Genomic DNA, 14,163 nt, shown 5'->3' with positions numbered 1-14,163 from the left:
ATGAACAGAGGTAGCAGAGGCATGAATTTTAAGAGAGGAAAAAGAGAGGGGACTGTGTAGCAGGTCAGCTAAGTAATCCAGGATGAGAGGGAGGGAGGGCTGTGCCGTATTGGCTCCCTTAGCCTGCATCCAGGTGCAGAAACTTTTCCATTTGTCAGCATAAGACTTTCTGGTGCTAGGGCATCTGGCCTCATGTATAACATCTAAAACCTGTTTACTGAGGTTGGCAGATTGATGGGGGGGGGGGGGGTTAGAGAATAAGCCCTGCTGCCAAACAGAGTGTCTGCAAATGGGGATGCAGGAATTCCCCTTCCCGCTGGTTCAGGAGGTTTGGAATTTGAGGAAGATGCCATGGTGGCAGTGGGGACAGGCTGTGCAGCAAGGGGTACCAGTGATGGTGAGGTCAGTCTAGAGCTATAAGAATTGTCCTTGGATTTTCCTCCCTTATTTTGAGCAGTACCCTGGGGATGAGAGGTAGTGGAGGAAAGACATAGACTGATAGATTGACCCAAGGGAAGGACAGAGCATCCACTTTCCAAGCCATGCAGTGATGCTCCGTGGTGCAGAATTTGCTGAGCTGATAGTTGGTGTAGGAGGCAAAGAGGTCAACCTTTGGGGTGCCTCATTTCTGAGTTATTAGGGTGAAGGCTCTTCTGTTGAGCTGCCACTCGTGTGGGTCCAGAAAATTTCTGCTTAATTGGTGTGCCAGAGAGTTGAGAGAACCTGGTAGGAATTGTGCTAACAGGTAGAGTTGCAAGGCAGAGGCTGTGTGCCAAAGGGTCATGGCCAACCTGTATAGAGAGTAGGAGTGACTTCCTCCCTGCTTGTTGACATACCACATAACAGTGGCATTGTCTGTTTTGATCAGGACAGCCCCTGGGGAGAAAAGGGGCTTGAAAGCTATCAAGACATGCTGGACAGCCATCATCTTTGTTGGCTGATGTGCAGAGGGATTTGCTGTGGGCTCCATTGGCCCTGTATGCACCTGCCATCCAGGTGTGCACCCCAGGCATAGTCTGATGTATCTGTGGTGAGGGTCTGAGGGGCAGGGGGTGGTGAGAAAGGTAGTCCCTTGTGGGAGCAAGCTGTTGCCCACCAAAGGAAATCTTTTCTGAGGCAAGGAATTATAGGTATAAGAGTCTCCAAGTCTTGAGAGTGTTGACACCAACAGCTTTTTAGGTAGCAATGAAGTTTCCTCATATGCAGTCTGGCATATGGAATGAGTAGTATGCAAGATGCCATGAATCCCAGACCTTGCAAGATTTTCCTTGCAGATAGCTGGGGTCTGCTGGCTAGTTGAGAGAAGTAGGTTGTCAGCAGAATCTGCTTTTCTGGTGTAAGGAATGCCATCTGGGATGTTGTGTCCAGGCTTACTCCCAGGAATATAATCCTTTGGGTGGGCACCTGTCTGGCTTTCTATTTGTTGAGTGTGTACCCTAGGGAAGTTAGTAGGGGCTTTACAAAGGCCAGGTGCTTGAGCAGCTTTTCCTGGCTGTCTGCCTGAATTAGGCAGTTGTCTAAGTATGGGTAAATCTAGATGTTCCTTTGTTTGCAAAAGGCAATGGCCGGAGCCAGACATTTTGTGAAAACTCTGGGAGCAGTAGATAAGCCAAAGGGAAGCGCAGATAACTGAAAGTGCTGAGATCCTGCCCTGAAATGGAGATATTTCCTCCATGATTCCCTGACAGGAATGTGGAGGTAGGCCTCTCTTAGATCTAGGGTGGCTAGCCAAGCATCCTTGAAGAGCATGGGTAGCAGCTGCTGGAGGGTGAACATTTTGAATTTTGGGATCACCAGAAAGGTGTTTAGAATGGATAGACTGAGGATGGGGTGCCAGGTGCCCTCTTTTTTTGGGTACCAGAAAAAGTCTGGAGTAGAAACCTTGGCCTTTCTGTTCTGCAGGAATGTGCTCTACTACCCTCATAGAGAGCAGGGAAAGGACTTGCTTTTGCGCCTCTGCCCACTGGTTTGGAGGTAGATCTGGGAACCCCTTTGGGGTTGGAAGGGTGTGGAAAGAAAATTTGTATCCCTGGGACACTATGTTGAGAACCCAGCAGCTGTTGGTAATGGTGGCCCATGTGCTTGCGTGAAAAAAGAGATTTCTTCCCAGGGGTAAGTGAAGGTGGGCAAAGGGAGAGGGAGGTGAGTCATTGTGAGTTCTTACCATAAGGGGGTGGCTTAGAACTCCCTGGTTTTGAAGTGGAGGTAGTCCACTGCTTAGAGCTCTGCATTCCCTGTGGCTGCTGCCTGGGGGGTCTGGTTCCCCGGGGTCTGGGCTGAACTGGCTTAGTGGGACCAGGAAAGGACCAGTGCCTGGTGGGACAATGCCTGCTGAACCTGTAAGAAATCCTTAACTGTCTGCATAGATTTTGCTTTTTCTTCCTTCCATCTTTTTTAAGGCCTCTTCTGCCTTAGTGCCAAATAAGTTTTGTTTGTGCAAGGGGGCATCCAACAATTTAGACTTGACATGGTCTGGCAAGGGCTGTTCCTTAAGCCATGCATGACTTCTAATGACAGATCCAGTGACTGCTGCCCTGCAAGAAGCTTCTAGGGTGTCAAAACCACAGTGCAAGGTGTGCTTAGTTACTTGACATGCAGAATATATTATGCCTTGTAACTCTTTAGATTCTGCACAAGCAGGAAAGGAAGACATTTTTTGTTTGAGGAGTTCCAGGGTATGTTGCTGAAAATTTAGCATATGGAACTGACAGTTTATTGCCCCGATAGCAAGAGTAGCTGAGGCGTATACTTTTTTACCCCATCTGTCTAGTGCTCGGGAATCCCTATCTGAGGGAGTTGGATTCTTAAAAGAGGTTGCTTTAATTCCTTTAGGCCCTTGAGAAATTACCTCAGGGTCAGCAGTAGGATTTTTAAAAAGTAATTTGTGTGAGTCAGGGACTCTGTAATACCAGTCTGGTTTTCTGGGTGCAGGACAGAGGGTGTCAGGAGACAAACTGGATTCCAGGAAAACATCCTCCACAACATCCAGGACTGGGGGGATGGCCAAGGGTCTGTGCTGTGGAAGATCTAAAAAATCCCCTGAATCTCTTTTTAGACTGATGGTAGTCCTGACTCTCCCATTGGAAATGCTCTCTTAATGTATGAAGGGTTTTCCCCAAAGGAAACATCCTCTGGGGGAGAGGCTGAAGGGATGGAATCCTCTGCATCAGAATCCCCATAAGTAGAGAGGGGTTGCATGTCTTCATATTCAGATGCATCAGTGTCATCTGACTCTTGTTCAGACAAAACTACAGGGGACAGACCTCTTTTCCTTTTGGAGGGGGTAGCTTGGCTTCCCCTGATCAGCATGTTAAGGTCCTCTGCCATTTTAAGCATTTGAGACTGAGGCAAGGAAGCAGGTGCCTGAGACTGGGTCGTCAGCTTCTTGGGTGTGGTTCATACCCTGGGCCTAAGAAACTCGGTCATTTTTGAAAGAACAATAGTCGTGAAAGAAGAGGTCAGTTTGTGTCGAGAATCGGTAGTGCGAAGGACTTCCTCGGAAGCCAGTGCCTGCTCAGTGGCTCTGGACCCATCCAAGGTAGAGACGACCACAGGATCCTTAGTCAGAGAAGAGTTTTGCGGCATACTGGACTCCAAAAGGGTCTCAGTAGCAGCCTGCAAATCCACAGAAGCGGGCATCAGGGGCTGCGAAAGCACCTCACTGAGGACCGGAGAACTAATGACTAGCTTAACGGGAGAGTTGTCGGTAGGTTTGGACCTGTGTGGTCTGTCTCTGTCTTTATCTTTACATTTTTTCAGAAAATCTGCTGTCAGATGGCTTACCGAAGCCATATCAGAGTTTGAGGACTGTAAACGAAAATATCTAGCTACAATACGCACCCGACGACGGATAGTTCTGGCATTGAACAAAGCACAGATGTGACAGTGGGAGACGTCGTGGTCTGGGCCTAAACAAGTGACGCAGTAAGAATTGAAAGTCTCGGTGTGATACTTGCTTTCTACAGGCGAGACAATTATTAACTTTTTCTGACATCGGTTAGTGCAAGAAAAAAAGATGCCCAATGGGGTACTTGCTTTAGAAGACTTCAGCTTCAATTCGGTAGATGAAACGCAGGTAGTGGCCGATCGGCACCTGTGCGAACCGCTTCTACTTCGGGCTCCACTGCAAGAAAGACTAATGTAATGGCATCGGCTGCCTTACTTTATACTACTGATGACCTGATGTCAGTCCTGAAGTGACAGCAACCGATGCAGAAATACTAAGCCACTGGTATTCGGGCCGGCCGAGGGCTGCCCTGGCAGGGATAACCCCAAATGTGATGACAGCAGCAGTGAAACACGAAGAACATCATCCCCTTCCATGAAAATGATAGAGTGTCCACCTTCCAAGCCTGAGGATGAGGGACCCTGGCACAGAAAAGAGGAAGTTGTCTGTTCTGAGGGGAGGCAAATAAATCCATCTCTAGAGTATCCCACCAGTAAGCTAGATCCAGGAACACATCCCTGTGAAGCATCCACTCATGGGATTGTGTCATGGATCTGCTTAATTCATATGCCACTGAGTTCTATGATGAAGGAAAGTACACTGCATGCAGTGAGACTTTGTAATGAATACCAAACTCCCATGCATTGATGGCTAAGTGACAAAGAAGATAAGATTTTGTGCCCCCCTGCTTGTTTATGTACCAAAGGACCATAGTGTTGTCTGTGAGGATCTTGAGTGGTCCTGGAAGGAACATAGGGTGAAAGGTCTTTAAGGCTAGAGTAAGTGCCCTTAATTCCCTAACATTGATGTGTTCTTTCCTCTGAGAGGAGGCCAAATTCCTTGAACTTTTGTGGAAGCAAAGGTTGCTCCCCATCCTAAGTCTGAGGCATCTGTAAAAAGTTCCACTACTGGTGGAGAAATTTGAAGGGGTAACCCAGGATTCAGACAAAGTTGCTGCATCTACCAACCTAGTTCTGTTTTCAAACAGGGAAGAAGAGGAATGGCAGTCTCCAAGGGATGTGCATGCTGGGACCAGACTGTTTTCAGAAACCACTGGAACTTCCTCATGTGAAGTTTTGCAAAAGGCAGCATGGGAACAGTAGAAGCCATATACCCAAGAAGTTTCAGGAACTCCCTGACAGTGATGGAGGAAAGAGTTAGAAGTGACTTCATGTAAGCTATGAGAGATAGAGCTATCTCTGAATGAAGCAATACCACTACCAAGTCTGTCCTGAACCTGCACCCCAGAAAAATGAGATCCTAACTGTGTGATAGAGTAGATTTTATGTAATTTATTGTGAAACTCAAGCCTTGCAGAAAAGGAATAGCTAGATTTACGTGTTGAAGCAGAAGACCTGGACTGCTGGCCAGAAAAAGCAGATCGTCCAGGTAAGGGTGAACTTGAAGACCTTTTAATCTTAGGAAAGTAATGGCTGGGGCTAGACACTTTGTGAAGACCCTTGGAGCAGTGGAAAGACCAAAAGGCAAGGCAGAGAATTGAAAGTGCCAAGAACCCACCGAGAAACCTAAGAACTTCCTGAAGTGAGGGTGAATATGAATATGCGGTTACGCATCCTTGAGATCCAGCGAAGCTAAGAATCCTTAAGGAGGAACCAGGGGGAGAAGAGAATGTAGGGATAGCATCCTGAAAGAAGGCACCACCAAGAAGGTATCCAACCTGGAGAGGTCCAAAAAGGGTCTCCAAGGACTGTCTTTTCTTGGAACTAAGAACATCCTAGAATAAAATCCCCTTCCTTGCTGACTTAAAGGGACAGGTCGAATGATGCCCTGCAGAGAAAGCTGAGTTAGCAGCTGAGGAAACAGATGCAGTTGATCTGAGGGAGGTTCAGGAATCCTCTGAAAGGGGGGAAGAGACTTCCAAGTAATGAAGTAACCGTTTTGAATAATGGATATCACCAAAGAATCCTGAGTGATCTCCTTCCTGGCTGAAAGGGAAAGAGAAAGATAGAGGAGTATGACTTGGAAGTTGGAGCTGGATGTCACAGAGCCTTGTCTGGACTGAAAGGGCTGCTGGGGAAACAGAGCAGAAGTCACAGTTTTACACTGAGGGGGGTCTCCTAGAAGATTTACATGCCCTAGAACCAGAAGGAGCAGAAGAAGACGACGACTTAAAGGGTTTCCTAATAAAATGAGTTTAAGCGGAGGAAGTTACTATGAAATTTAGAAACTGGACTGGAGCTCCTTACCTTTTTCCTTCAGAGTTTTAAAAAGTTCTGCAGCAGCCTTACCAAAAAGAGCAGAATTGTCCAAGGGAGCATTTTGCCTTGATGTCATCTGGGACAGCCTGTAGATGCAGCCAAGAGTAACTCCTAAGAACAGAAGTAAAAGCTGCAGCTCTAGAGGAAGCTTCTACAGCATTGTAGCTGCATTTAATGGAATGCCTAGTGACCTGTGAAGATGCAGCCAAGAGAGAAAGAGATAAGGACTTAGCTTCCACGTCAGGAAGCTGGGACAGGGCCTGAGAAGCTTGGGAGAGCAAAGCTACAGAATACCTAGACATGAGAGTCTGGTAATTAATGGCTCTGAGTGCCACTGTGGAAGAGGTGTAAACCTGCTTTCCTGATCTTTCTAAAATTTTACTTTCTTTGTCTGAGGGAAGCAATTTTGTGTTAAAAACAATCCGAGAGGATTTATCTGAAGTTATAGAAACCACAAGATCAGCTGAAGGACATTTAGAAAGAAATGTGCAATCCTCAGGAACCTTATGAAAATGAGCAGGTCTTTTAGGAGCTGGTGCCTGTGAACCTGGGTTGTTCGAAGATGATGCAAAGGCATCTAGGAAAGCAGGAAACACTGCAGAAACAGCTGCAGGGGCATCCAACTGAAGTAAGTCATAGTATCTTTTTTGTTCCACTGAAATTTGGGAAAAATCCCACTTAAAAAATTCCCTCATCTTAACTGCCTCTCCAAAAGAATGTTCTTCCATTGGTGAATCTCCCCCATTAGATGCTTCCTCTGGAGAAGCATATTTCAAGGGGGAAGGAATCTGAGTGGAGTATGCTAGAGAGTCTTCATTTGAGGAAAACCCCTGTGAATCAGAGACCTGGGCCGGAAGAGTAGATAAAGACTCCTGGAAACCAGATAGCAACACAGGGGAAGAGGAGAAGGCAGGCCAGAAATAGGAGAAGCTGAAGTCGTAGACCTGAGGGCCATCAAGGCCTTAATAAGACCTTGTGAGAAAACTTCCCAATGTGATGGAGGAGTAGTAGGCATTGTGGAATGCTTTGTTTTTTTGTTTCTTTTTGCCACGTTTTTCCTAGGGCAGGAGCAAGGCCAGACGTAGGCCTAACACCTGGGGCTTCTTTTTGCAAGGGAACTGTACCAATTCCAGAATCCTCCAAAATAAGTAGCATGGTTCCCCCAAATCATCTGAACCAGACATCTGCATAGCCTTGGACATGCGTGCATCCCCACTCTTAACAGTTTCCATTGCAGTTCCTGCTGGAGAGACAGACTCTACCTCCACTTGTAACACTGAGTTTTCATCAACCTCAAGGGGGTACGTCGGAGAGAGAAAGTGCAGTTGAAGAGGATTTGGGCCTAGCTTTGCCTACCTTCTTCTCCAAGGACGGTTCGGAGGAACTCACGGAATCCTCCATCAATTCCCTAGCCAAACGCTTAAGCCTCTGGCTTTCCAGATATAGGTTTAAGGCAGACAGATAAATACATAAATTCTTGGGGACGAAGGCCTGACAGAGTAGGACCTATGGTCATGGGTAGGCCCTAAACAAAACAAACAGAGTTCCTGACTATCCTTATGTGGAATTTGCCTTCTACACCTACACTTGCAATTTCTGGATGACATGAACAATAACAAAAGGCAGAAGGAAACAAATAAATCCCCAGATGGGTACTTACCTGAAGCAGAAGAACAAAACTCAGTTTCCAACAGCGGACCAAATGTATGAGTCAACCTTTCCGAATGGCGGCAAAAAAGTTCTAAGGATTGTACATGTGGACGTCCCTTTTATGGCTGATATTCTAGGGGCTTATGTGCGACATCCCACGTACAGGCAGTAGCTTGAAGCTTTTGTATACAAGCTGGATGTCGGGTCGAGTAGCGGAATACTGCCCATATGTAAAGAATACTGCCACACTGAATAGAAGGACATCAAAGATTACACTTCACATATATTACTATATCTCATATAACCTAAGCAATATTACATAAACTATTCAATTCCTGCCTTTTTTAAACAAGAAACATCTTTATTAAACCATCACTTACTACACAGGCAAATATACATTTACATAAATGAAAACAAATCACACCGACACAATCCCGGCTGCAAGCATTTTATATCACAAACCATACTGACACACTCTCAGTTGCAAACATTATATATTACTTACAATCTACCCAATTTTTTTCACTCAAACATTCCACAGCTCATCCTGGTTTTAAGCAAGAACAGAGTTAGATTTTTAGCTATGAAGTCTTTTAGAGTGTTTTTTAAACATGGGAGGGAGGGTACTGACGTGATGGATACAGTAAAGAGTTCCAAGCCCTTAGCAGCCTTGCAGGAGTACAGACAATGCCCAGCAGAGGTCACTAGACTGCAATGACCGACTGGAAACATAGTTGTGTAGAATGTGTTTTTTGGGCTGGACAGGCAGATGGATGCTGAATAACTTTATAGGTGGCAAGAAGCTGTGTATATGTCAGTTGATGAGTCAGTTTTAAACAATTTAGGCTTTTTAGTGCTACACAGTGGTGGGTTCTGAAAGGGGCATTTACTGCAAACATAGCAACTTTGTTACAGCATTGTTCAAGTTTTAATTTTTGTGAAGCTTGGAGGTTATGAATGGGAGCATCATGAAAAAGTCTGGGAAGGAGATAAGTAGGCAAGTATCGTTTTAGTTGTGTCAGTAAGAAAGTTTTTGGTTCTGTAAAGCATCCCTATTTTTTGATGAGTTTTTCTTATGCAATTTTGTACATGCAGGTTGAACGGAAGCTTATCATCCACTATTACCCTTAATAATTTGCTATGAGAAGTGACTTCAATGGTTGTATTATCGAGAGAGTACTTTAAATTTTGTTTGGAGGTGAAAGTGAATGTGGTGATATGTGGCTGTTGAGCAGGGTTGGGATTAGATGTTGAAGAATCCTTGGTTAGAGATGCTATACTATCTATAAAATAAGAGTTGAACTATATTACAGTTTTGAGTGGTGAGTTATCAGGAGAGGAGTTTGAATTTAATTTTTGGCTGGAATGCAAGACTTCTTTAATGGATGTCCAAATTTTTTTGGGTAGTGTTTAGCATTATTCTGAAAATTAATACAGTATAGTTTTTTGTCTTTATTTATTAGTGTTTTAGCATGATTGTGAACCATTCTAAAGTTTTCAATATTTTGAGGTATTTTATATTTTTGCCTTTCATTCCATGATTTTTCTCTAACCTGCATAAGCATTTTACTCTTTTTGGATAGCCAAATTGCATTATTTGTTTTTAGTCTCTTCCTTCTAGTTGGTGCAAGGCTACTTAAGTTATTTAGAAAAGTTGTACTGAGTTCATTTACAACATTTTGTACACAGTAGTTTAGAAACTACAAGGTACCACTGTGATTTCAGTACAGATGAAAGCATTTTCTCTATTAAACATTTCCTCCCTTTCTCCATTAGCACAACTGCATAGAAGTGAGTAAACTTACGCGGCATGATGCCCTGCTCTGCCAGCTGCTCTCTTGTGCGTCTCTGCTGCAGTCTCAGCTGAAGAACTGCAAGACAAAAAAAGGAACATATTTAGTACCCGATGAAGACAACTGCTACAAAGTCCACTTTAAATACTTACAAGAAGCATGTCATACTTCTAAAGCACTGTGACCACTTTATTATTAGTTTTGCTATGCTTGGCACATGGTAAGAGCAAGAAACAAACACATAAACTTGTCAGATCCAGGAAGGGGCAGCTTAAATGCTGCTAATGGTAGTGGAAATTAGCCAGAATTTGGTACTTAGAACAGCAGCTAATCTTTATGAAAAAGATACATAAATACTTGAACTCACAAAATGGTGGCCTAGTCATGCAGTTCAGAATGTTGCCACCTCACAGCAAGAGGTTCTGTGATTTGATGCTCGGCTGGGGTGCCTTCTATGCTGAGTCTGCATGCCCTCCCTGTGTTCATGTGGGTCTCCTTTCGGTGTTCCTATTTCCTCCCACATTCCAAAGGCATTCAGCAGATGCATTGGACTCTTCAAATTAGACATAGATGTGTGCGCGCCTATGAATGTGCGTTATGAAAAAACAGCCTTGGCAGGGCTAGCTACCCAGTGGTGTGAACCTTGACTCTAGATGACTGTCACTGCTGAAGTGATACCCTGATCCAATGGGAAAATGCACTGTGGATGGATGGACTTGAACTCACAGAAAGACCATTAGGACAGGGGTGAGGCAGTCAACCTATGCTGCACAAGTGCTACAAGGTTGCCCATGGTATGAAGTGACGAGCAGTAGCTAACTGACTCACCTTCTTCCTGAGGCAGCACCACCCCAATGGAAAGCACAGTTGGGAGGTTACAAGTGTGGCCTCACAGTAACAAGCAGGGCTGGCCACTCCAAAAGGACAAGCTGCAAGTGGGACATGGACATCCATGCACATATGCATGCACTTGGACCCTCGTATCCCTGTGTCACTGAAGTTGGTGAGGGGAACAAGGAAAGACCTAAGCAACACCCCTACAGCCTACAGTTGGCCTGTACCCTTCCTTGCTGCTTCTCTCACCCCTTAAGAAAGAGATCGGCCTAAGAAGCAATGGCCTGACGGAGGTCTGGAAGAAAAAGGAAAGTGCGATAAACATAAATGAAGAGACCTATACTGTACATAAAAGAATCTGGCCCAACCATTTCTTAACTTATAGCTAAAAAACAGTTCAGTTCGGGGGCAGTATGTACACAGACACCAGATAATCATGTGCCTACCTTTGCTGTAGGTTGCATTTCAGTGAAAAACATGGCAAACACTTCTGATATTTAAAAAAAAACTTTGAAATCCACATTAAAAAACAGGCAAGTAGATTCCAGCATTGTATTACTCTGTGGTTTCAGCAATCCTGAGTAAAACTCACTGTTCTACAAAATAATGTCTCACCCTTTTCATTGTTTTTAATTCTTGACAGTGTGGACTTTAACAGTATACTTGCCCAGCTGTCCTTTTAAACTTTTGTTTACACTGCTGCTTATTTTCCAGCAGCATTATTTTACAATCAACATTTGAAAATGTACAAAAGCAACAGACAGAAAGAAGTCCTAAATTTCATCATCTTGTGGTTTATGAAATCACACAAATGCACCTTTGATGTGCAGTGTGTCTGGTTTTATGTTTCCTGTGAAAACACTGTATCAGCCAGGAAGTAAAATCATCTGGTATTTTTGGAAGGTGCTGAACAAGTAGAGTTAAGAATGTTTTTTTATGCAGCTAATAAAATTGTTTTTGTAACCACAACCTGGAAGCTACATTGTAATACTAGGATTTCCTTCTCGTTAATGAAGCTTAATTAAAACAATTGTTTTGATAATAGGAACATGTGGAAACTTGAGCATTTATCTCTGCTGTTCCTGACTTCCTTGTTTGTTGCAGAGAATGGTACAGTTTGTCCAGCTGCTCTGTTTTTATTTTGGCAGTCTAGTGTGTCCTGTCAAAATTATATTTAGTGCGTGTGTGTGTTTGCATTAATAGGCTGTTTCACTGCAGGACAGCAACGCTAAGGCCCTGAGCTGTGAATAACACAAATCCTGCTCTATACGCCATAGGCACGGTGCAACTTCCCTATAATCAAGGTCCTAGGTCTGCCCTGAAAACAAACAGTCAAGCCTAGAAGGTTGTAACCATGTAACCAAGACTTTAAATACATGAGCAAATAAATGAAAGTGTCAAACCACAATCACAGTACTAGTGGAATGGATATATTTAAATTTGTAACTCTGATGATCTAAATTCAAACAGCAGTCTGAGTGTTTTGGGGATCATATGAATAGGCAGACTGACTGCTCTCCTCTTCAAAGGAGGGACAGGTCCATTAGGCATATATCCAATATTTAGACAATTCCCTGGTGATGAAGAGACCACATACAGATTATCACTTATAGGGCTGTCTCTGTGCCCTTCAGGCAGTAGTCACCTGTTTAAACTCCACTGTCAAATTAAGGGTCAATAAAAAACTTGGCTCCATTGATGTGCCAGTGCTTGACACCCTGCCATTTTCCAAACCAAGACTAAACTGGTGCCTTTGTGGCATATGGGGCATGCTGAAACATCTTGTTTTGACAGCTCAGAGTAACAGGGAACAAATAATTTCAGAAAAGCACAACTTAACAAGACACACAAAAACATTGGAACATGGTCTGTGGAAAGGTAACTGGAAACTACTCAAAATGTAAAGTGCATTTTGTAGACGAACAATGTGCATCTCATACTACAGTGGATATCGGAAGTCATTTTCTTGTTACCACACCTGCACTACTGATGTTAAACAATATGTTAAGAAAAAACTAAAATAAGAGTTTTTAGAAATTTATTAATTTAATATGGCATTAGGCAGGTTGTTTGCTTGTGCTATGGAAAACCCAAGTTGAACCAGAAGCCTACTGCCACACATCAAGCTGGGAATGGAGGAAGACTGAGAAAAGCTTAAGCAGCCAAAGGCCAGTTGTGTTCTACTTAAGGGAAGGATAAGGCTATTGTTGCCAGCAAGATGAGTTCCAGCAGACTGGAAGCTCATCAGCAACCAGGCATACCCCTCAATTGTCCAGATTTGTACCTCATATTTTGGTTTGTTCCTCATAACATTTTTAGTTTTCTGGACTTTTTTTGTGGCAAATCAGTGAGGATTAAATTCACTAAATAATGACAGGCATTTGAGTTTCACACTTTGTAGCTTCTGAAAATGCATGGTAACAAAACATTTTACTCTAGCGAATTTCTAAGTTTATAAGAGCAATATTTAAAATATGTCCCTATTTCTGGTGCTTTACTCCCTCCATTAATTTTGGCTTTGTCCAGATTTTTTGTGTTAACAGTTTTGCTAGGCAACCAGGTGTTAAAAAGATCTGCTGGCTACTGTCCCACCACAGCTCACACACATATCAATGTATCTTTGTGCAAGATGGTACAAGCTGAAGAGGGAAGGCATAAAAAATAGAACAGCCAGCCTCAAAAGAGCAAAATATCTGGAGTCTCACTGTCATGTACTCAGCACTAGAACAAACCGGTAAGTAGGGATAAAATGATTTATAGACTGTTCAGGAGTGGGGGGTATTAAAAACGGAGCATTAAAGCATTTTTAGATAAACTTGTTTCCCACAAGACCTATTCACCACTGCAATTTGAAGAGAAACAATTCTCAAAATACATGCTTTTTGCATAATTGTTCAGTACAACATTAGCTAATTACACCAAGAGTCATTCCCAAAAACACTACAACATGAAAAAAAAAAAAAAATGCCCACAAAGATAACCTGTGTGGTGAAGCTACCATACTCATCCACCAAAACACACAAAAAAGTAAAAGACACATTTCTTCTTAGCTAACCACCAATATGAGCAAGTCTCTTAAACAGACATTACTCGAGTTGCCCCTAAAAAGGGACTGTGTGCCAAGTGGACTTCCCCAGTTAACCAGTGCTTATCTTTATCAAATGATCATTTTAAAATATAGGTGGCACACTAAATCTCCTCTGTCAACCAGTTCCACCATATTTATTATACATATCTGTTCCTCTAACTTGCATCTTTCTCTCCCTCTCTCTCTTTCTCACTGGGCATGCTTTGTGTATATGCATTTTCTTGCATCTCCCAATTAAGACACTGAGTTTACTGTTGACTTATTTGTGACTTTTTCTATCAGTCAATGTGAAGATCTTTCATCACATGTACAATATGTACAGTACACTGACGCTTGTTTTTATTAGACATTGTACAACTACTGAAGTAATACAAAATGGAAAGTAATAATTTTAATGTGTAAATACGGTACACATGAATTTCAACTGCTGCTTATTTATTGTTGAAAATGCACCTGTATTTTCCATTCATTCCCTGTTTATTCCTACACATGCACTTGTTTCGCTGCAGTAATTATTACATTGTGGACTTTTTTCCTAGTAATTTGTGTATTTCTGAAGCTCATCTCCCCAGGTCTTCAATGTAAATGGGTTCTTCCCACTTGGACATCCCACTGAGGAAGAAAAGAAAAGAA

General features: G+C 43.2%; 1 protein-coding gene across 3 annotated transcripts in view; it reads right to left on the bottom strand.

Annotated features, from left to right (window-relative positions):
• MRTFB (myocardin related transcription factor B) overlaps positions 1-14,163 on the bottom strand; it is a 1,455,416-nt gene that overhangs the window by 757,319 nt on the left and 683,934 nt on the right. For all 3 annotated transcript variants that reach the window (XM_044089410.1, XM_044089411.1, XM_044089412.1), the window contains exon 2: positions 9,621-9,686. In XM_044089410.1, the coding sequence (XP_043945345.1) occupies positions 9,621-9,686 (66 nt within the window). The remainder of the gene's footprint in view (positions 1-9,620; positions 9,687-14,163) is intronic.

The sequence above is a fragment of the Protopterus annectens genome, chromosome 12.part0 (genome assembly GCF_019279795.1).
Source record: "Protopterus annectens isolate FY-2018-M chromosome 12.part0, PAN1.0, whole genome shotgun sequence".
In the NCBI taxonomy this organism is placed as follows: Eukaryota; Metazoa; Chordata; order Ceratodontiformes; family Protopteridae; genus Protopterus; species Protopterus annectens.
The sequence above is the reverse complement of the archived record's forward strand: the minus strand, read 5'-3'. Positions and strand labels throughout refer to the sequence as shown.